General features: G+C 48.2%; 1 protein-coding gene and 1 long non-coding RNA gene across 2 annotated transcripts; one reads left to right on the forward strand and one right to left on the reverse strand.

The window, feature by feature from the left end:
- Positions 1 to 11561: 11561 nt before the first annotated feature.
- LOC116993334 lies at positions 11562 to 14435 on the forward strand. The gene is made up of 3 exons (XR_004417272.1): positions 11562 to 11718; positions 12480 to 13110; positions 14121 to 14435. It is a non-coding gene; the product is annotated as an uncharacterized LOC116993334 (long non-coding RNA).
- LOC116993333 lies at positions 12791 to 17355 on the reverse strand. The gene is made up of 5 exons (XM_033053732.1): positions 17234 to 17355; positions 16664 to 17162; positions 15757 to 16564; positions 14141 to 14209; positions 12791 to 13472 (listed from the first exon to the last, which is right to left on the reverse strand). The coding sequence occupies exons 1-3, from the start codon at positions 17329 to 17331 to the stop codon at positions 16469 to 16471; spliced, it is 693 nt and encodes a 230-aa protein (XP_032909623.1). The 5' UTR covers positions 17332 to 17355; the 3' UTR covers positions 12791 to 13472; positions 14141 to 14209; positions 15757 to 16468.
- Between the last annotated feature and the right edge of the window lie 4021 nt (positions 17356 to 21376).

Here is a 21376-nt window from a genome sequence, read left to right on the forward strand (position 1 = left end):
TTTTTTCTTATTTCTTAATAGAGAATCTCAGAATCATTTAGGTGGGAAAAAATAGAGTCCCATTTATGAAAAGGTAAAGAAGACTGACTCCTGCTAAATTTATCTTATCCTAGGAATGGATTCCCCTCCTGACTGTGTCTATAAATAAAAGCAGCTCCAGGCTTGAGGCCAAGTGACAGCACAGAGTGGCCATGTCTGAGGTCAGGGTCTCACCTTTGCTGCTGGAGGCTGAAGGATCCAGCAGAAGGCTACAGCAACTGGCAAAGTTTAACAGGCCAGTGAGCTCCTCTGCTTTGGGAATCATAGGGACATTGAATGCAAAGTTTTGGGAGGTGCTGCTGTTGTTTTAGACCAAGACCCTCCCAGCAAAACCACTGCTGCAGCTTCCAAAGAGAGAATGAATGGAACTGTGCTGCATCTCAGCAGCAACATCCTATACCTGCCTGTAGGGGTCTGTGTACACTTGGGCCCTTCTTCCTTCAGCTTTTGGGCTGCTTCCCCATGGATAAGGTGGGATATTTTGCTGGAGTTTGGTCCTCCAAAGTCTCATGCCCCCCTCTCATGGCTGAGCTCCCAGAGAACACTGAGGCTGCATTGCCTTCCCTCCTGGTTTGGGATATCCAAAATTAGGTCTTCTTTAGTGGATTAAGGCACCCAGCACATGAGTTTTTCCAGTGCTCAAAAGGATTTGTTGCTAGAACTCTTTGGTACAAATATCAGGTGATGTAGGCTCTGTCCTAGCTGTGGTAGCCTGAAGGGGTGTGGTGAATTAAGTAAGGGAACCTCTTTTCCTTTTTCCTCTTCACAGGAGGCATTTTGTGCACAGCCCTGGCATCCTACTTTGCCATATAAACTTGGCTATTGTAAACATGGGGAAAAATCAGCCCAGGGAGGAAAATTGCCTGGCTGAGATTGGCACTGGGAATAAATAACACCCCTGAAGGTATAATCACAACTGCCTGTTGCCTGTGTTCAAAAAACACAGTGCCCATGGTTGAACTTCTTTTAATATTACTTGCAGTCCTTTGTTAGTTGGGAACTTTGAACACCAGTTTGAATTCCATAAATCCATAGCCTGGGACCTGATCCCAGTGTGCTCCCTTGCTCTGTGACGATTAAAAATCTGCAAAACATCTAAGAGATTGTTCAAATTATACCACAGGGTCAGCCTGGCATGCAAGTGAGGCCTGAATCTTGTTTCTTAACATTCATGGAATGATTTATGGCACTCTGCAGCTGCAGCTAAGGAACTCAGTGGTCCTTTGCAGTAGCAGGAGGGAGAGCTGTTTCCCCTCTTTTTAAAGTTTGTATTTGATTTGCTGTCAGTCTCCAGTCCTCAAGACAACTGAAGTAAGATCATTTCAACTAAATTTAGATATCTGCAGTGGAAATCTTTACATCTGAGCTTGTCTCTGCTCCTTCTATAGCTGGTGAAGGGAAGCTGATGCATTTCCCTGTGTGCCATAGGATATAATAAATCAGACAGAAATTCTCCTGGCATTGACAGGGGAGGCAATAGAATGTGTGGAGGAGCATCAGCCTTTGTCTTTCCACTGGTGGTGGTTGAGACATTCCTGCACCTTTATGAAAATAGACCAATAATCATAAAGATGAAAACAAGAGAAAAGAAAATGTGTTTAATCATCATTAATATTAAATATTTGATTTATTCATTTACTAGGGCCCAAACTCTGATTACTTTTCCATAAGGGAAGGGGATGGAACCATCATGGTGAAAAAACGACTGGATTTCAACGAGGTCAAATTTTTCAATTTAACAGTCCACAGGTATGATGCAAATTAAAAGAAGAATGAGACCCACAATAGTTCTACAATGAGAGTTCCTTTGTTTTACCAAATCCCAGTTTCTACAAATTTACAGCTTTGGGAGTTCCCAACCCAGAAGTTTTGTCTGCAACTTGCTTTATACTGAAGACAAAGTAGCACATACTTAATATTTCAGCCATTGTTTGTTTCCTCTCAAATACCAGCCCAAGTTGGTTTCTGTATTTCTCTAAGTGTAAATATTGTACATATTTATTCTCCACTGTTGTAACAATTATTCACCTGTTTATTCTGGCAGATCTCATATTTTTGCTGTGTCTTACCAGGTATTTGTTTGGTCTTTATTGAGATTTGAGTATGAATTTGCCTTCATTTCCTCTTAGAACTAAAAAGAACCAGTTTTGCTTGGATTATTGTGGTACCTAGCAAATAGTACAGCTGTAGCAAATGTTCTATTACTGTATTCTATGTGCCTGATAGAAAATGATTAACTAAAGAAAGATCACCTGTTGACAGTTTTGTTTCTAGAACTGGATTCCAGAAATGGAAAAACCTGACAGGCTGAGAGTTCTCAGGTCAAAAATGCTGTAAAATATATGTAATAATATTCTGCTGTATTTTCCACTGAGATATGATTGTGTTATTTATTTTCACAACAGTGGTTCTTATTTTCTTCTTTCCCTTGGGATGCAGGAAAAATTTGGAAACCAGAATGCCACTGCATCATTAATAATTAATGTGCAAGATTATGATACATTGGACCCCTATTTCAGTCAATCCATGTACAATGGGAATATCAGTGAAAACAAGGTAAAAACTCTTCACTGAATGCTGCTGTAAATAGGTTATCCCTATCCATAGGGCTTTTCTTCTAAGGATTCTTCCTCCCTGAGTGTCTTAAGATGGATGGAGCTGCTTTCCTCTGTGCTGACCAGTGATAAAGATATCAGCTCTAGCCCTCTAACTAGATAAACAGGCTGTGTATTATATGAAACATAGAATTTTCTGTGACAGAAAAACACATCATTTTGTAGTTTGGGGTTGAAAAAAAAATTAAAAGAAGAAAGAAAAGGAAAAAGACCCAAATTCCAGTTTTAACAGGGCTTTAATGTAAAATTCAGAGGGCATCTGTCTGTCCATCAGTCCTGAAATTAATTTTAATTAGTGTAATTCCTTCATACAGCATTTAAAACAGATAAGCAGAAGTAAGGATCTGAATGGCAATCCATGATCTGCTTTACTTTTGTAACTTTTTTTTCTATGTAGAGATTTCTCGGTGGAATGTATTTGTTTGACTCAGGTTTCTGTATGTATTAAGAAAAAAATAACAGTACAGTCTTGTCAGAGTAATCCACTAAAATTAAAGAGTTTCTATTTCTATGTCATTATCTTTATGTTAACATATTTTAAATCACATTTGCTTTTAGAATTACACCTCCTGTGTCCCTTTTGTTAGAAGTTCACCTTTAATTCTCTGAAAGGAATCATTTTAACCCTTCTAAAATGCTTTCATATTTTTAATTACTTTTTTAATATGGGCTGCAGTATAGACATGTGTGTTGTTTTCCAGGAGAGGAATGGAACTGAAATAGTCAATGATCTTAACATAAATTTCATCTGTGGCTGCAACTTCATAATCTGGTGTTTCTTAAACACAGTGTATCCATCAAGTGTCTTGGTTATATTTTCCTCTGTAAACACATATGGCAAGGAAAGAATTTTTTTCTGGACCACATTGATTAAATACATGTTTCTTGTTTCTTTAATCAAAACTGTGACTTATCTAATGAAAGATTTGAAGTTAATGTGTGGGTTTTTCCAAGATATTCAGGCTAATATATGTTTTCTAGGTGGGTCCTATGTCTGTTCTCCCAGAGAAGATCTGGGCTCAAGATGGAGACAAAGGTATAAATGAAACAATAATTTACAGCATCAAACTAGGTAAGAGCCTTTATTTTCTTCTAGAATTTGACACAGTAAGTCAGGATGATTCATTTACCTGTTACTGGAAAGAATGATAAGGAAGCGCAGGGTCCATTCAGCTGTCTTGATGTGCCCACAGCTTCACTGCAATGCTGCTCCATGAGCTAAATCAGCCTGATCTCAGCCATTATTGCAGGGTCCAGCTACTTCTGAAATGTTTAGATGTTCTTACCCTCCTTTCAAGGAACAAAAATCAACTCCTGATTTCAAGTGTAAGCCACTCTGGAGGCTTCAGTTTGGTCAAAGAATTTCCATTCAGGACCATCCAGAGAGAGATTTCCCTCAGGAGCTGTTCCTCCTCCTGAGGAAATTGCCAAAAGTTTATGAAATACTTAATTTGAGGCCCTTGAAGTGTAAGTGAATTATTACCCATACCCACCTGTTTTGGATTTTCCATCATTTGTTCATTCACACTGTGCCAGGGTCCTTCTCTGCTCATGAAGGAGGTATCACAGCAAAATACACAAAAACAAAAGAATCAAATAACTTTGTTGCTTATTCTGCCCCTTGACTGGTGCATACAAGACTTCTTCATTTGGGAATTGTTTGTATTTTACTATAGAGTGGAATTTGCTGCAAGATATTTAGTTTTATATTTTTACAAAAATGTCACCCAGACTGCCAGGGAAACTGCAGTAATTGTTTTATGGAGTGTCACCCCTTGTTTTAACTTTCCCATTCAACTCTCTTAGTTCCTTTTCCTAAATTAATAGTTTTCTGTTTCATCTAGTTCATTTGGCTGTTTATTTTTAATTTTTTTTTTTTTTTACTTTTAAAAATGCCTTAAAAGTATTTCCATTTCTAATGTTTAAAACACAGAGTAGATGTCCTGGTTTCAGTTTGTTAAACCATGACAGTGTGTCTGCCAGATACCTCACAGGCAAGGCACATGCAGCAGCACTTGTAATCAGAAAGGTTTTTGTATGCTCAAATCAACAGTGGCAGGTTTGGGATGGAGTGCCAGACCTGTATTAGTTGCATTATCCTTGAGGTGTGTGTAACCCTGGGTACATCTGCATCAGCAGCACATTTTTCTTGTCTCTTGTTTAGCTCAGCTGGTGGGACACTGTTCCTCCAGACTGCAGCTCAGTTTTGAGTGTGCAGAAACAGTGTCTGGCAGGGGCTGTGTTCCTTCTGGGATGCTGCTTGACACTTGCATGGAATTTCTACAAGTTAAGGTGGGTCTTAAGGCAAAGCTCTCTCTGTTTTTAACATGGATATTCCAGAATGTGAATTCTGAACTCTTAAGTGCATAAACATACATTCATGTATCGTGGCATTTGGACTCGAGTGCTTGCTCATCTCTCACTATTTGGGGAAAAGCCCAAAATCTCTGTCATGGTCTAAACATGGTACTGTATCAAATTAATTTTTAAAGGCCTAGGATTTAGGGGAAAAAATTGTTCCCTTCCCTGCAGTATTTTATTTTATTTCGTTTCATATAAATCTGCTTGTTAGATACGCCTTGTAGGTGTTACTACTGTAAGTATTAATACTGTAGATATTATGTGTTCTTTTAGCATTTGGGAGTGGAGGCAAAGCTCATGTAGCACAGTAGGCTCAGACCACTGGATTTAACACTTAAAGAAGAAAGTTGCCTTAGCCCTTAAAACCATTAACACAGTTTACATCTATCTACTGAATATGGCCAATGTTTTGTGAGTAGAGTCCGACATAAAATATTTTATATGTGTTCCTCCCTAATAGGCTGGAAAGCTGGAGGATGGTGTTTGTTCTGTGACAAGAACAATCCAAAAAAACTTTTCTGATAGCTCCAAGCAGGAGGCCATTGATGTTTTGTTATTGGGAAATACCCTAAATAGTGATTTAGCAGATAAAGCGTGGGCTCTCTTAACCACCAGCAGTTTACATGATTTGTGTCTTTCAGAATTGTAATCTCTGAGAACTCTTTGGTGTAAGAAAGCTGGATAGAGTTTGTTTTCAAAGCACTGTGGGAAAGTATAAATGCTATTTTATGTTCTCTTGGCTTATTAAAAAATGAAAGTTACTTCTGCTTTACTACTAGTGCCAAACTAAAGTGCTGCAGAAATTTCTTTACCTGTTTATGATTTGTGGGTGAAGTTTTACATCAAAACCAGAGAGATTTGGATAACAAACTGCTTGTGCAGAGCACTCACGTGAGTCTTGGGGGTTTGGTTCCAGGAAGGTGGCTCCTCTCATGAGAACAGGGTGTTGAACCAGCATCCTGCATCCCCAAAGAGGATGGTCCCCAGTCCTCTGTGGTCTCCAGGACTGCAGTCAATCCCATCTTCTGCAGGTCTGGCGGACATGAAAATAGTGGGTCAGTCACAGGGCTGTGTTCAGATACCAAAAATACAGGAGCTCATATTTGGGCTAAGAAGGAACTTGCATTTGAATTTTCCTTCCAGGATCCCAAGTAACAATGTTCTGGGTTAATGCAATTTTTAGGGATTAATAACATTTTGAAATTTTCCTTTTTGTTTTTTTCCCTTCTCTCACACATGCCTTAACCTAGAATGAGGAAAAATATGTTCAAAGCTTCAGTGCAAATCTGTGGCTCAAGAAGAAAATCGTTGTCCAGTTGTAGCCTTCATCTCAAAGGTCCACATCTTCATCCCCTGTGGAGTCCGAGGGAGTGGTTTAGTCCCATTTGTTTAGCACAAGGTTTCACATTGCTGTGACTTTTCTTTTATCTGAAACCTGCTAAATCGGTCTCACCTCAAAATTAGTTCAAATTAATTTTAATTTCTTGTCACTGTTTCTGGGAATACAAGCTGTCCTTTCCATATTTGTAGCTCCTGACAGCTGAGGAGCATTAATCCCTCTTCCCTGAAATCTCTCTGCATTCTCTGCCAGGTGGCAAGGTAAGCAGTGGGGTACTTCAACATGTGTGAATCCATTATTAATAAAGGAGGAAAAGAGAATTTGCTCATCCTCTTGTGAAACTTGGTAGATTTTGCAGCATAAAACATGTGCTTCAACTCATGTAAATGGTTATGTGTAATAAATTCTGTATTAACAGCATGTTTTCTCACACATTGCTGAAAAATCCTAAAAAGTAGTAACTTATTTGACTAATCTTTTCTTTTTTTCCCTCTTGCTGCATCAACAGTTTCAGAGCAATCAGGTACAGTATAAGCTGTTAACACCTGACCAGCTGTTGTCCTCTGGCTTTTCTTGTGTCTATTTGTGTAATATTTGGCTATGGGCTCACATTTTCCTGGATCTGGCATTCCTGTGCCCTAACATCCTTTAATCCAAGCAAAGTGAGAATTTAAGAGGTGAAAAATGTTGCAGTTAAGCTTGGGTGCGAGTTAGGAAATGAGGTAACCAATTCACAGGGGTTTATTTTTGCACATGCTCTGGCTGTAAAGGAATCTTCCCTTTTCTCTGATTTGGAGGCTTCTGTATTTTTGCTTTTTTAGGATAAGAGGTGAAATTCTTCTGTGCAATTTGTATATTCATCTTTGCTGCTAGAAAGCACCACATGCTCGTGTTCTTGCAGGAAACTTGTCAGCTGCACAGCACTTCATGTTCTTGTTCCAAGAAACCATTATTTAAATTAAAATGCTCCTAATGCTCTTCTATTCAGAATTTACCGTGTGTGGAGCAAATTTGAATGGCCTTTACATTTGCCAGCTTTGTGGGTTCTACTCTACCTACTGAATTCTTGGTGAGTATCTAAAGAATGAAATCTGAGTCGCCAGTAATGTATGTCTGCAATGAAGTGATTAACTGGAATTTTGTCAGTGTAACCAAGTGCTTATTGGAATGACTGGTCACACTCTCTCTGATGGTATTGCCTTCCATCTTAGAACTCTAAGAAGAAGAACCAACTATTTTTATACATTTGTAAATTATTGTTGTTGTTGTTATTATTATTTAGGTCTAAGTTCTATTATTTATTAGATTACCTATTTTAAAGAGTTATAAATCAACTGTTTTTTAGCATTTCAGGGTTTCACCTGGGTATGAATTGCATCTATTGAAATATTCCTACAGGACTTTGCAGTAAGACAGTTCCATTAAGTTCCAACAGTTCCACTCAGTTGCACAGAGTATCCCAAAGAGAATTTAAAATTAACACCCCCTTTGCAGAACTGATTTCCAAATTTCTGCTTGCCCAGTAACAGCAGCAAAGTATTTTTGCTGCAAATATCAGAAAATGTAAATGGTTGGATTTCTGATGTTGTAGAGTGAGGCACAATTTTGCTGAAAAGATAAATATCTAGAAACTAGGTAGGAAAATCAGAGGCTCAGGAGCTCTGAAAAGCACTTGGTTCACTCATTATTTTGGAAAGCAGTAGAAATTTATATTTTTAATGAATCTAATTTATAAAAACAATAATTCTAGAATTTAGGAAGACTGCTAGTTCAAAGATACAAAATTTTTGTTTGTAATAAGCTTGTTGTCAGTTCACTTCTAAAGTTAGAGTCTAACCTGGGTAAGGCTTTTCACATTAGGGTCTCATTACAGCATCAGGAGTTAAATAGGCAATAATGACATTTTGCAGCTTTTCTTAAAACCTGCTCAGTAGCAACTGAATGCTTTGGAGTCACTCCAATGAAGCTGAAATGCAGCAAATTTTCCAAAGCAAAAGCTGGAAGCTGAGAGGAGGAAGGTCCAAGCTGCGCCCTTGGACTTGCTCAGAGGGCTGCAGAGGCTCATCTCTGCAGGTCTGCACAGCTGCCTACGGTGCTGTTTGGGTTCCTGTCTTCAGCAGCCCTTGGGATGATTTGAGTTTTTGGATGTGTTGTGGCTGCAGCATTCCTGGGATTGTTCCCCTCCAGTGCTGGGGGCTGAGGTAGCTCCTGTCCTCTGCCCTTTTGGGAGTGTGCTGGACTTGTGGCTGGAGTCACCTGAGGTGTGGGTCAGAGGCACACCTGGGCTGTCCTGGAGGGCCCAAATGTCCTGTTGGCTCCTGGCTGTTTTCTAGACTTCATTTCCCTGGATTTGGATAAGCATGATGTGCTCAGAGCACCCCAAGGAGACACCAACCAGTTCATTGTCTTTTCTGTGTGGTTGGCCCATTTATGGATGTATGATTTGTTCAGCAGGGAAAGCATTCACAGCCAACAAACACAAGATATTTTCTTCTCTTGCTTCCAGTCTTTTTAAAACCCAACAGGGATACAGAATACGTGATTTTTTGTTTTAACCAGGTAGCCAAGATGACCAACTTAAAAGGAATAACTGAAAAGACAGCAGCTCACCAATCATCTTACTTGGGGAATTTAAATGAAAATGCTGTCCCAGTAACTGGCTTACTTTTCAAGATAGCAACAAGTGGAGGTAAGAATTCCATCTAATATTGTTTATATTATTCCTTTGGAGTCTTTTGGATAACCATGAGAACATTCAAAATAGGTAAGTTAATGTAACTTAGGTAAAGTACCTGACCATTGAATCAGCTTTTTTCTTTCTGTATTTCTCACAATGTCCTTTACATATGGGTCATTGCTCTCTTCATCTGGCAGATGAAAACAAGGCACAAGGAAATGCTGATGGGACAGAGAAATGCAGCTCCTTAGGAATTCAACTGACCTAAAAATAATTCAGGTTTGTGGCTTAAATAGATGTACTCTGATATGATGCAATAATGTACCCTCTCTATTTTGGTACTTGTAGTGTATCAGCAACTTTTGCAGTTCCAGAAAATAATATAAATGTAATATAATACATAAGAAATATAAATATAAATATATAAATATAAATATAAATATCTGCATATTGGTTCTGTAACGGAGATCAGATTTCATAAATTTCATCTGTGGAAATGATGTAGATATCCTTGTTGATAAGTACAGAAAGAGATGGCTTCCTTAGAGAGTCACAGATAAATATCTGCTGTTCTTGCATCTCATAAAACATGGAAATTGTTTCCTTCATGTATGATTTCTCTGTATATACTTCTGAACAAATTGCTGCCGTTTTTCACTGTGTCTTACCCACACAAGTAATGTGTCTCTAAGGGTACTTTCCCCTGGGAAAGCTGCATTCCCTGGGCTTTCACAGTTTACCTTTGGCTGTGCACATGCATTGGAAAGATCTCACTGCCAAGTTTTCTGAAACATTTGCTATAAAATTAATATTTTCTCAAATGTTTTTGCAGCATCTGTGGAAGTACTGAAGAGCATGTGTGAGAACTTCTATAAGTATGCAAAACCAAAAACTGAGTCTGCGTTGGGATGTGGAATGTCAAGGGGGGAAGCAGTTTTGAAGTATCGCCTTCAGAAATCAAACTCTCACTGTCTGGCTTCTGGATGCACCAAAGTTAACTGGGATCCATGAATTCCAAGGTAGGATTTGTGTTCTGTCATTACTTGTTCTTGAAAACTCTGATTTTTCTAAGTAGATCACAAACACAGGTATCACAGAAGCGTAGAACTGTGTAGGAAGGGACTGTAAAGATCCAGTGCCACCCCCTGCCATGGGCAGGGACACATTCCACTGTCCCAGGCTGCTCCAAGCCCCAGTGTCCAACCTGACCTTGGACACTACCAGGGATGGTTCAAGTTCCATCAGCCAGAGGAGGGAATGAACCCTGGTGCCAGCCATCTGGGGGTAGTGGACTGGTGTTACCATCTTCTCTCTTATCTTTTGCATGATGTGATTCTCCCTTGATGAGAGGAGGCAGAAAATGAGGCAGGAGAGGGAGCTCGTTTTGTTTCTATGAACTCCAGGCTTGGGCCAGCTGCAGAGCACTTTGGTTTCAAATAGTGCTGCCCAAACACAGTGAACTTGAACCAATCTCGGGCACTTTTGGGTCCCTCTGTGCCACTCCTCCTGTGACCCTTTACCTGCGAGGTGTGGGCTCAGAAACACCGGCTCCTACTGGATGGGTTTTTGCATGTACAAATTAATTGTCTTAGAGAAGCCATCAGGTGTAATGAAAATCTATGGAAAACAGGTGGTTGGTACACTAGCTAATAGTAGGTATTGGGCTTTTCTTCTTTTATCTGTTTTTAAGAGGACCCTTAAACTGGAAAATTGAATGGGAGGAGGGGAAAAGTTGCTTTCCATTTATTTCAAAGTATTGCTGTGGATTTTGGTATGTCAGGTGACACCACCAAAATAAGATTGGAAGAACTGAGCTTCAGGACTCTGCACTTAATTCTTTTAATGTGCTTGTGTGAGCGCAGGAAATGCTAAATCCCAAAGCAATTCTAGGTCTGTAACATTAAGTGCAACATCATTTAAGCCAAGTGCTTGGTGTGGGGTTTTCACTTATGTTTTTATGGTCTAAAGGCTTTTCATGTGCCCCAAAAGCCACAAAGAACCTGTCAGAATCAGGCCTTCATTGCACATTGGGATTTCAATTTGCTGTTGGATTCTTCCCTGCAGTCTTCTCTTGGGTTTTAGTGCCAGAAGAGCTCTGACCCCAGAGCCATATAGGGTCTGTTGCCTTGATAAATGTAAATGAAATTGGCCAAGTCTGTCAGGAAAGCAAAAACATCCTGGGGTTTTTTGGCCAAAGATGGACCATGAAGACGTCTGTACTAGCTGATACTTTTGGTTGGGTTATGTGATGCCTCTGGTCCTCAGAAGTCAGGGCAAGACTGAAGGAAGGAGGGAAGCTGCCACAGCTGCAGGTGAGGGCAATATTGGCTGTTACAAACTGCTTGGTGCAGAACTGGAAGAACAGCTTTCCTCCTTTCTCTCCATCACTGGGCAGAATATTAAGATGATGCTGCACTTTGTGGGTTTTGTTCGGTTTGGGTTTTTTCTGGCTTTTTAATGTATTTCCAAGTGGTGCAGTGAGGAGCAAGTTGATGGGTTATGATTTCTGACTGACCTATCACAGAAATGGGCATCTATGTGTGAACGTGCTTCCTGGCAAATCCAGATGTGATGCAGAAATCCTAAGTGAGGATTTCCAGCACTGACTACAGGGGACACAGGCTTCTGAGAATGGAACTGATCTTGGCAGAATAGCAGCTGTGAAGTGAAGCAGAACTAAAATACAGGTAAGCAGAAAAACCAAGTGCAGTGGTATTTCTTGATCCTGTGTGCACCTTGTGCCTCTGCCTGCTGTGAACACTTGGTGTTGCAGCTCAGTGTAGTTCATTTCAGTATTTGTTGGGTTTGATTTTTGTGGTCAGTTCCTCTAAACAACTCCCCTCCTTTACTGGACACATCCCTGGAGTGGGACAAGACTCACCCCTACCCTGGAGGAATTCTGTGCTCCTCTGGAGAGGGGATGAAGCCAAGGGTTATGAGCAAAGGAAAACAACCAAGCCCTGGGCATTATGTCCTTGATGCATGCTGCAGCACCATGTGTTTTCCAAGTTCCCAGCATGGATCAATCTAAACAAGAAAATGCCTGTTCCTTCACTTCTCCAGCTCTCCTCCCACAGCGCCCTGCTTCCCCTGCTCTTATCCTTGGTGTGCCAAGGTCCTACAGGGCCTTGGCTCTGCAGCTGGAGCTCACCTTGTCCTGCCTGTGGCTGATAATATATGGGCCTGAGATTTTCTTAGCAGCAATCTATTCTTTTAAAGAACACAAAGAACATACAATGCAGAAGAGTCTTTAGGAATTACACCCAAATAAGGGACTCTGCTTTTCCTGTAGTTCTCTTCTTCTTTTCACCTGGGCTGGAAGGATGGGCATGGCCTTGTACTTATCATATGAAAGTGATATTACTAAATTTATCCAGAAGTTCCAATTATTATTATTAATTTTCTGACAGAAGACATTTTCATTTTGCCTTTCCTGCGTTGTTTCCAGGCACTGCCCAGGATGGACATCTGTGGTCTCAGACAGTGATTCCCTAGGAAGAAGGGGAGCCTTTGTCTCACCTGCACAACCCAGGTGGATGTGACAGAATTGGTGTGGCCTGACAAGGCATGAACAGCTCTCTGTGTTCTGGAATGCCTTGAAACCTTTCTCTGTCAGGTTTTGGAGGGGTTTCTCTCTGGGATTTCTTGTGATGCAGCACCCCAGGTGGCCCTTTGTGCAAAGTCCAGCAGTAAAGGATTGAATAACAGCCAAGGGTCTGGGATGAAAATGGTTCTGTTAAAATTAAGCAAAGAATGCAATAAGAAAAATGAGCATCTTTTTAATGTCTGAAATAGTTAGGTATAAAAATGGTGGAAAAAGGCACTTTTATATTTGAATTGGTGTCACCTGTCATGGATAAAACCCCATAATGAGCAATCAGAGCAGAAATGTGAAAGCTGGGATCCTTTGACTTCTGCAGTGGATCTAATTTTCTTTTTCTCCTCTCTTTCAGGACAAGAAAAAGCATCACACTCCTCCTGTCTTTGCCAAAAGCTGTGGTGTTTGAGCACCCAAAGCCAAGAGGCTTCAGCACCAGGGCTCTTCCCTGGAGGGCTCCTGGTCCTACCCATGCTGTGGGGTAAGTCAGAGGGATACAGGGTTCCTCTTTTTCTTGCTGCTGGGATTAACTGCCTAGGGAATCTGGGTGAAACTCCAGCTCTCCTGGTGTTCAGGGGTGCAAGGTCTGAGGGACTGCGTTTACCTCTGGCTTTGCAGGTCAGCAGGCACAAGAGAAAATAGGGTGCCACAGCCATGTCCCATCAGGCTGAGTTTCCCTCTGAGGACAGAGAGTCTGGGCTGAGCTGAGATTGCCACGAGTGCTTGGATGAGCAATCCAGGAATTCCAGGGAGCTTGGAATTGCAGCTGCTGCCCAAACCATGGCCTTAGGTCTGCTCCCTCTGTGTCTGTGCCAAGTGGGATTTGTGCTGGAGAGAGAGGTGCTGTCAGGAACAAAAGATGGAGTAAACCCTCTCTGGGGATGTGCAGTGAAGGACTAAATAGCATGGCTGGAGAGTATTTATAAACTATATCACTATTTCTCCCAAAATTGGGCTGGAGCAGTGATGGGGGTGGCTGGGTTTGGTCTGGGCCTGTTACTCTGTGCAATTTTAAAGTTCTGTTGTATGATTTACTATCCAGTATCTTTCTAACAAAAGCTGACAGATATTTAGGTTAAGGATTAGAACTTGGGTCCTTGCATTACAAAACCTTGCCAAGGCTGGAGGACTGGGGTGATGACTGCTCTCAGGAAAGGCTACTTATTATTAATACTGTGTCAGATTTCCCTCAGGGACTGTCAGGCCTGAATGGCTGTGAGTTCATGTTCTTCTCACTGGGGAATTGGAAATAATTTCAGTATAATTGGAAATTTTAGAAAAATACAGCTAAAAATCTCCCCTCTGTCCCCCCTAAGTTAACCCAGTTTTTCCCAGCTGGGAGCTGCACAGAAGTCAGGCATTGGAAAATGACATCAGGGAACTGCTCTAAATTCAAAGGCACAAAGAGCAGATGTACCAGCAAAGGGCGGGAAAGGGCAAAGGTTTCAGAAAACATTTCTGTGGTCTAATCAATAATTTCTGATTCCCCAGTAAGAAGAACATGAACCCACAGCCGTTCAGGCCTGACAGTCCCCAGCAGCGAGAGCTCAGCACAACATCCACAGAGGCAAGTCCAGCATCTGAAAGAAAAGAAAAAACTGAGAAGAAAAAGGTAATTTATTTTGCTTCAAAGTTATTTCAGGTTCTTAAAGCCCAACCAACATTTGCTCTTGATTTTGGTTGGGTGAATCATGAGCAGTGAGCATAGGTCATGCCATTCATTTAGCTGAAAACCCAGGGTCCCTCATAGAGGGGACACAAGAACTGTTTGTGTAGGAAAATGTGAGGGGATGTCAAGGGGAGTGGGATTGCTGAGGTCATTGAAGGGAGCCCAGCAGACAATTTTCTCTGAGAAACTCAAGGCCCCTGGGGAGCACAGCCAGGGATGAGGCAGGAGAGAGCGAGCAGAGCAGCGGCCTCAGGCAGGAGAAAGGCAAAGGGACCTCCCTGGGGTCACCAGGGCCTGTGGGGAACAGGATGGACACTTGGGTGAACAATGGAGGTGAGGAGTGGATCTGAGCATCTACAGGGAAATAAGGAAGGGATATTTTGGAGGGAAAAGCTGATATGATGAGTTCACTCCCCTTGGCACAAGTTGTGTTTGTACAAAGAGGAACCAGAGGTGAAGGTCAATCCAAAGCCAATCCTGCTTGGCCTCTAAATTTCAGGATAAGTTTTACAAGCTGCCAAATGAGAGATTAAAAATAAATACAACTGAAACCAAGAGCATTAATGAGGTTCCTAGGAATCCATTACATTGTTGTCATAGAGTTCATAACAGAGTTTTGAGCTTTTGATGACAACAATGCAGTTCTTTATTTAGATTAATCACTGTGTGGGATTTGGGGTTTATCTGGATTTTAAAGCCCTCATGGTGCTGCTGACACTGCCCAGGAGCTGGTAGGAAAAGGAGAGTCAGAGTTCCTAGCAGGCACAGGGTGTTCTCCCCCAGAGTAGATTGTAGAGGAATTGTTGGGCACTTGGATGATCCCTTTAGGTGATGCCAGTTGCTGTGATTTGCATAATTCCATACATTTGACTCCCAAAACTTCCCAGTCCAGGGGCTTGAGCTGACAGGGCAGCACAAAGTTTGTTCTCTGTGCAGTGCTCAGATTTGGGGTTCACTGTCTGCTTTGCTAGTCCCCATGAATTACCCCATAGCCCCAAATTCCCTGCTCAGTTCCCACTGCCATAACCTCACAGTGCCTCATGGAGAGTGGATATTCCCATGCAGAGCTGCCCCTTGAACCCCAGCTGTGCCAGGAACCAGCAGAGCTCCCAGGGAAGCTCAGCAGCACTAGGACAGGGACAGGTGTATATTCCAAAGAATTTGCTATTTAAAACCCTCATCCCCCAGCCCCACCCATGTCCCTGGGGGCACTTGACAGAGTTGCCTGGAATTCAGCTGATTTAATCCCCCTGAGCTCAGGCTACAGGTGATATCTTAAAGCAGGAAAAGGCAGAGGCTGGAGGCACTCCCAGCCTGTGCCAAGGCAGCCCCTGTACCCATGGGAAAGGATCTCTCCCTGCAGTTCCTTTCAGAGCCTCAGCAGTGACCTCTGCAAGTTCTTTTCCCTCAGGAAAGGGTGCACATCCCCACCTTCAGCACAGCTCCAGTGGGACCCACCTGTAAAAGCTTTCCATCCCTTCTGCACTTCCAGCTGGCTCCCTGGAAAACTCCCACCTTTACTCAAACAAAACTTCATCCCACCCCAAACCTTTGATTTTAAGCATCTCTGCAGGCTGTTGGTTGGGATTTAATATCTGTGAGGGAAAATTACCTTGGCTTTAATGCTGCTGCTGGGTGATGGTCTCAGGCTGGAAGGGAAGGGATTCAGGGTGACTGGGACATACCTGGCAGCTGCGTGGGAGCTCTGGGAGGTCAGAACCAGGAACTGCTGCCTGAGCCCCTCTGCAAGCGGCCCGTACTGCCATCACCAGGAAATTCCAGCTGTTCCTTGGAGTGCTTCTGGGCTCTTGGTGGCCTCTATCCAGGCTGAAGCATTTCTGTGTGCCAGCTCAGAGCAGCCCCTGGCCCAGGAGCCACGGGTAGCCTTGAGCTGTGGCTGTGCCAGTGCTGGCCGGGCACCCCAGCGCCCGTCCCTGGGATGTGCTTGGCACAGGCAGGACACTGCAGGCACAGCCCCTCCCCTGCAGAGCCCAAGGATGAGAGATGCTAGTTGCCTTTCAGGGGCTCCTGGCCTCCTCCTAGCCCACATTCCCTGCCAGGTGGGACACACAGAAACACCAAGGAACGTGGCTGGCAGCAAGCAGGAGACACCTGTGCAGCTCTGGGCCACAAAAGCAGCCCCAGCTTCAGCAGTTGCCATCATTTTGACCTAGCAATACTCACCTGGAGGAAATGTCCTATTTACACCAGAGTCAGATTTTGGCATCCCTCTCAATCCCAGCAAATCCCCAATATATCCTGTGATCTGGAAGTAAAAAGGAAAATTCTCAGCTAAATTTTAAAAAAAGGGGGGGGTGCCATTGCAGAGCTTTTTCGAGTTGCAAAACAAGGGGGAGACTCTCACCTGGCAGGTGTTAGAAAGGCAGCCTGAGTGGAACCGGCCCTGGCCGAGCAGCTCCTCGCCCCCACGGTGCTCCAGCCTGTTTCTTCCACAGGGGTGTGACAGGCGGGAGCCCCGCGGGTCTGGGGACACGGGGAACGGGAGCCCGGCGCTGCTCTCCGCTGAGGGCTGCGGGCGGTACCTGCGGGATGGGAGCACCAGGAGCGGGGGGGATTTGGGGCTCCCAGGGTAAGCATGGCGTTCCCTGGGCCACAGCCAGTTCCAACATCCGCACGAGGAGATTCCACCGCCGTTCTCCCGGGCACGGTTACCGGCAGAGCCCCGGCTCCCTGCGACAGAAGAGGGATCGTGCCCGGAGTTCCACGCCCCCTGCGGCCGGAGCAGGAGCAGCAGCGCCGGGTCCAGCGCTCGGCCCGGGGCGGCTCCTGCCGTCCGCGGCGATCTCGGTCCCGATCCCGGCACCTCAATCCCGTTCTGGTCCTGCGATCCGCACCCTGCCGGCCTGGGGAGAAGCGGCACCGCTCGGCACCCCCAGCAGACACCGACAACACCCAGACCGATCCCCGGACCCACCTGAGCACCTCGGGCTCCACGCAGCACTGGGAGCAGCCCCCGGGCTGGGTTCGCGCAGCGATCCAAGCGAGGGTCCCGCCGCATCCCGAGAGAAGCATTCCCGTGTGGAGCGGGGCGGGAGTGGCCCGGCCGCAATTGAAGGGCGCGGGCGGGGCGGGGCCCGGGGGGCGGGGCCTGCACAGGTGCGCGGGGCGGGGCCTGCACAGGTGTGCGGGGCCCCAGAGCGCATGCGCGGGGCGGGGCTGCGGGTATTTAAGCGGCGGGGAGAGCCCGGCAGAGCCATTTGCTCCTCGGCAGTCGTGGCGTGCGGGCTGGACTCTCTCTCTCTCTCTTTATATATTTTCTTTTATGTTTCTTTTTCTTTACACCTCACTTTTCTCCCTACCCTTCCTCCCCTCCCCCACCCCCTACACCCTCCCCCCCCCAAACCCCCCCCCTCCCTCTCCCCCCTAGCCCTCCCCTCCCTCCCTCCCCAAACCCTCCCTCCCTCCCGGCCCGGCTCCACCCTTATCCCCGCCCCTACTCTACCCTACCCTACCCTACCCTGGCTCCCTCCGCCCCGTCCCCCTACTCCCTTCCCCACCCCGCACCCCCAATCCTCCTCCACCTCCCTCCCATCCTCCTCCCACCTCTCCTTTCCCTGTCCCCTCTCCCTGCTGCCCTGCACACACCTACACCCCACCTGCCCTCCGTCGTGGGTCCCCCACCCTGACCACCCCTCTGCCCCTCCATTCCCATCCTCCAGCCCCGCTTTTTTTCTCTTTCCCCCGCAGCTCGGGGTGCCGGATAATAAAGCCCAGAGGGCCGGACCGGCGCCCCCACCGTCCCTGCAGCCCCACACGGGGACGGCCCGCTCTGCGGGTGTCCCCATTCCGGTCCAACACACCGCCCGACACCGCCGGGGCTCCGGCTTTCCCTACATCACACTGGGGGTCCCCGGGGGTCGGGGGGTTTAGGATGGGCCCCCTCACTAGGAGGGGGTCCTGGGGGGAGGTGGGGGGGTGTAGGTTTAGGATGGACCCCCTCACTAGGAGGGGGTCCGGGGGGGGTGGGAGGGGCCCCCTCCGGAGGAGGGGCCCTGGGGAGGGGCGGGGGGCGGGGCCCCTCCGGGGGGAGGGGCCCGGGGTGGGAGGGGTTGGGGGGGGTCAATCCCCCCTGGCCCCTCCCACCCCGGGACCTCCCCTCCGGACGGGCCCCGCCCCCCGGGCCCCTCCCCAGGACCCCTCCTCCGGACGGGGCCCCGGGGGGGAGGGAGGGGTGGGGTGGGGTGGGGGGGGACAGGAGGGGAGGGGCCGGTCGTCTGGCGATTTTTTTTTGTGTGTGTGTTTTCACGGCTCAGAGCGACGTGCCCCCCTCTGCTTCCCGCCCCCACCCACCCCACCCCCCCTCCCTCCCCCGGGGCCCCGTCCGGGGGAGGGGTCCTGGGGAGGGGTCCAGGGAGCGGGGCCCGTCCGGAGGGGAGGGCCCGGGGTGGGAGGGGCCAGGGGGGATTGACCCCCCCGACCCCTCCCACCCCGGGCCCCTCCCCCCGGAGGGGCCCCGCCCCCCGCCCCTCCCCAGGGGCCCCTCCCCCGGAGGGGGCCCCTCCCACCCCCCCTACCCCCCACCCCCCCCCCCCCCGGACCCCCTCCTAGTGAGGGGGTCCATCCTAACCCCCCCCTCCACCCCGACCCCCCAGTGTGATGTGGGGACAGCCGGAGCCCCGGCAGTGTGGGGCAGTGTTGTGTGTGGGGGGACCCGCAGAGCGGCTCCGGCCCCGTGGGGGGATCCCGCGAGGGGCGCCGGCTCGGGGCTCTCGGGCCTTTATTATCCGGCACCCCGAACCCCGCGGCTGCGGGGGAACAAAGGGAGAGGGACAGACAGGAGGGATGGGGAGGGACAGAGAGGAGGGACAGCAGGGATGGGGAGGGACAGAGAGGAGAGACAGCAGGGATGGGGAGGGATAGCAGGGATGAGACGGGACAGAGAGGAGGGATGACAGAGATGGGGAGGGACAGAGAGGAGGGATGACAGAGATGGGGAGGGAGAGCAGGGATGGGAAGGGAGAGCAGGGATGAGAAGGGACAGAGAGAAGGGATGACAGAGATGGGCAGGGACAGAGAGGAGGGATGACAGAGATGGGGAGGGAGAGCAGGGATGGGAAGGGAGAGCAGGGATGAGAAGGGACAGAGAGGAGGGATGACAGAAATGGGGAGGGACACAGAGGAGGGACAGCAGGGATGGGGTGCGAAGGGAAGTGGGAAGGGAAAGGCCGGGTGGGGGGGAGAGGGACGGTGGACACAGGAGAGGGAATAGAAGGGGGGAAGCGGTAGGGACAGGAAAGGAAAAAGGGGGGGGGGGGGTTTCGGGTTTGGGGGGAGAAAGAACAGGAATACGGGGAGGAGGAAGGAAGGGTAAAGGGGGGACAGGAGGGAAGGCCGAAAGAGGGGGAAGGAAGAGAAATAAGGGGAACACGAGGAGGAGGAAAGAGGGGGAGAGGGTTTGAGAGGAGGAGAAGCCGAAGTCCGTCCTGTCGCTGTGTGCGGAGCTCCGACAGCACCCACCCGTCTTCGCCGAGCTCAGCCTGAGCAAATGGCGGCCGCGGTGACTGCCGGGAATTAAATCACCTCGGCCCCGCCCCGCGCAGCCGCACTGGGGCCTCGCTCTGCACAGCCGCACTGGGGCCCGACACTGCGCAGCCGCACTGGGGTCCCGCGCACCTGAGCCGCGCCCTGGCCCGCCCATGAATCACCGCCCCCGGGACCGCCCGGTACCGCCCCTGAATCACCGCCCCGGGACCGCCCGGGCCCGCCCCCGGGACCGCCCGGTACCGCCCCTGAATCACCGCCCCGGTGCCGCCCCCGGTACCGCCCCTCAATCACCGCCCCGGTGCCGCCCGGGCCCGGCCCCGGTACCGCCCCTCAATCACCGCCCCGGTGCTGCCCCCGGTACCGCCCCTCAATCACCGCCCCGGTGCCGCCCCTGGTACCTCCGGGCCCCGCCTCACGGAGCCGCGGCTCCGCCCCGAGCCCGCCTCGGCTCCCGCTCTGCCCGCCCTGGGGCGGGAGCGTCGCTCGCAGCCCGGCAGAGCTCGAGGGACCGACGGGGGCAAAGTTTTATCCAGAGCAGGCAGAGAGATCTCATAGAAAAACCCCAAAAGTAAAGGATATTGCGGGGGAAGGAGAGGGGTGTGAGGGGCGGGCAGCGTTTTCTGCTTTAAATTAAAAAACGTATCGGGAAAAATAAATCAGTGGAACGACTCTTTTCCAAGCCTGTACTGGATTCTGTGTGATCTGCTCTGATTCCAATTGTACCGTGGGATTTGCAATGAAATGCCAGGTGCTGAGCAGCACAGAAGATAACAGGAAAACATTCCCGGTCAGGCAGGGTCCCCGTGGAACTGGCACTGCCCCGCATTCCTGACCAGGGCTGGGAGCTCCAGCACATCCCGCTGCTTGCTCAAGTTTCCTTCAAGCGGGATCAATTTTTGGGGCAGGGATACACCCAAACCCAGCAGAGATGGCTTTAACCGATCTTGGGGGACCTCCCCCCTCCTCTCCTCACCCAATGCCCGCTGCCAAAACCCAGCCTGAGGCTCAGCTCCCCATCCCCTCAATCTCCCCAAGGAATTGCACTTGGATTTTTCAATCCAGCAGGGCAGCAATGCTGTTCTCCTCATTGGAGATCTTGATTGCAGAGGCTGCCTGGATCGGGCAGCGAGCGGGGCGGTGTCTGTAAATAGAGGGGAGGGGGGAAGGCGAGCTCGGGGTGCAAAGCTCCGCGCTGGCTGAGAGGGACGCGAGCGGCCGTGGCGGCGCGGCTGCCGAGCGTGGGAAGGGCGGCAGTGCTGCCGCCTTGTGGGCACAGCGCGGTACTGCAGGCACCCCCGAGCCGGCGCCCTGGCAGTGCTGCCGCCTTGTGGGCACAGCGCGGTACTGCAGCCGTACCCCTTTCAAGATGGCGGAAGCGACCGCGTGCCGGGACCCTGCCGTACGGGATTGCTGCCACGCTCAAGACGGCGGGCGCGTCAGCACACCGGCCGAGAGAGGCGTCCCCTCCGCGGCTGCCTCTTGGCGGCCGCCCGGCTCCCGCGGCACCACTGAGCCCACAGCCCGTGTCCGCCTGTTTGGAAACGCCGTGGAAAATCGTGCCGGGGAGATCGGT

The sequence above is a fragment of the Catharus ustulatus genome, chromosome 3, assembly GCF_009819885.2.
Source record: "Catharus ustulatus isolate bCatUst1 chromosome 3, bCatUst1.pri.v2, whole genome shotgun sequence".
Taxonomy (NCBI): domain Eukaryota; kingdom Metazoa; phylum Chordata; class Aves; order Passeriformes; family Turdidae; genus Catharus; species Catharus ustulatus.

What these genes read in the sequence shown, in the direction of transcription:
- LOC116993333 (XM_033053732.1), bottom strand. Translation starts at nt 17,331, where the DNA reads ATGCTTCTCTCGGGATGCGGCGGGACCCTCGCTTGGATCGCTGCGCGA. An exon ending in GTGGAGCCCGAGGTGCTCAG is followed by an intron (nt 17,163 to 17,233) that starts GTGGGTCCGGGG and finishes GCTTCTCCCCAG; the next exon opens with GCCGGCAGGGTGCGGATCGC. An exon ending in GCCTTTCTAACACCTGCCAG is followed by an intron (nt 16,565 to 16,663) that starts GTGAGAGTCTCC and finishes TTTTACTTCCAG; the next exon opens with ATCACAGGATATATTGGGGA.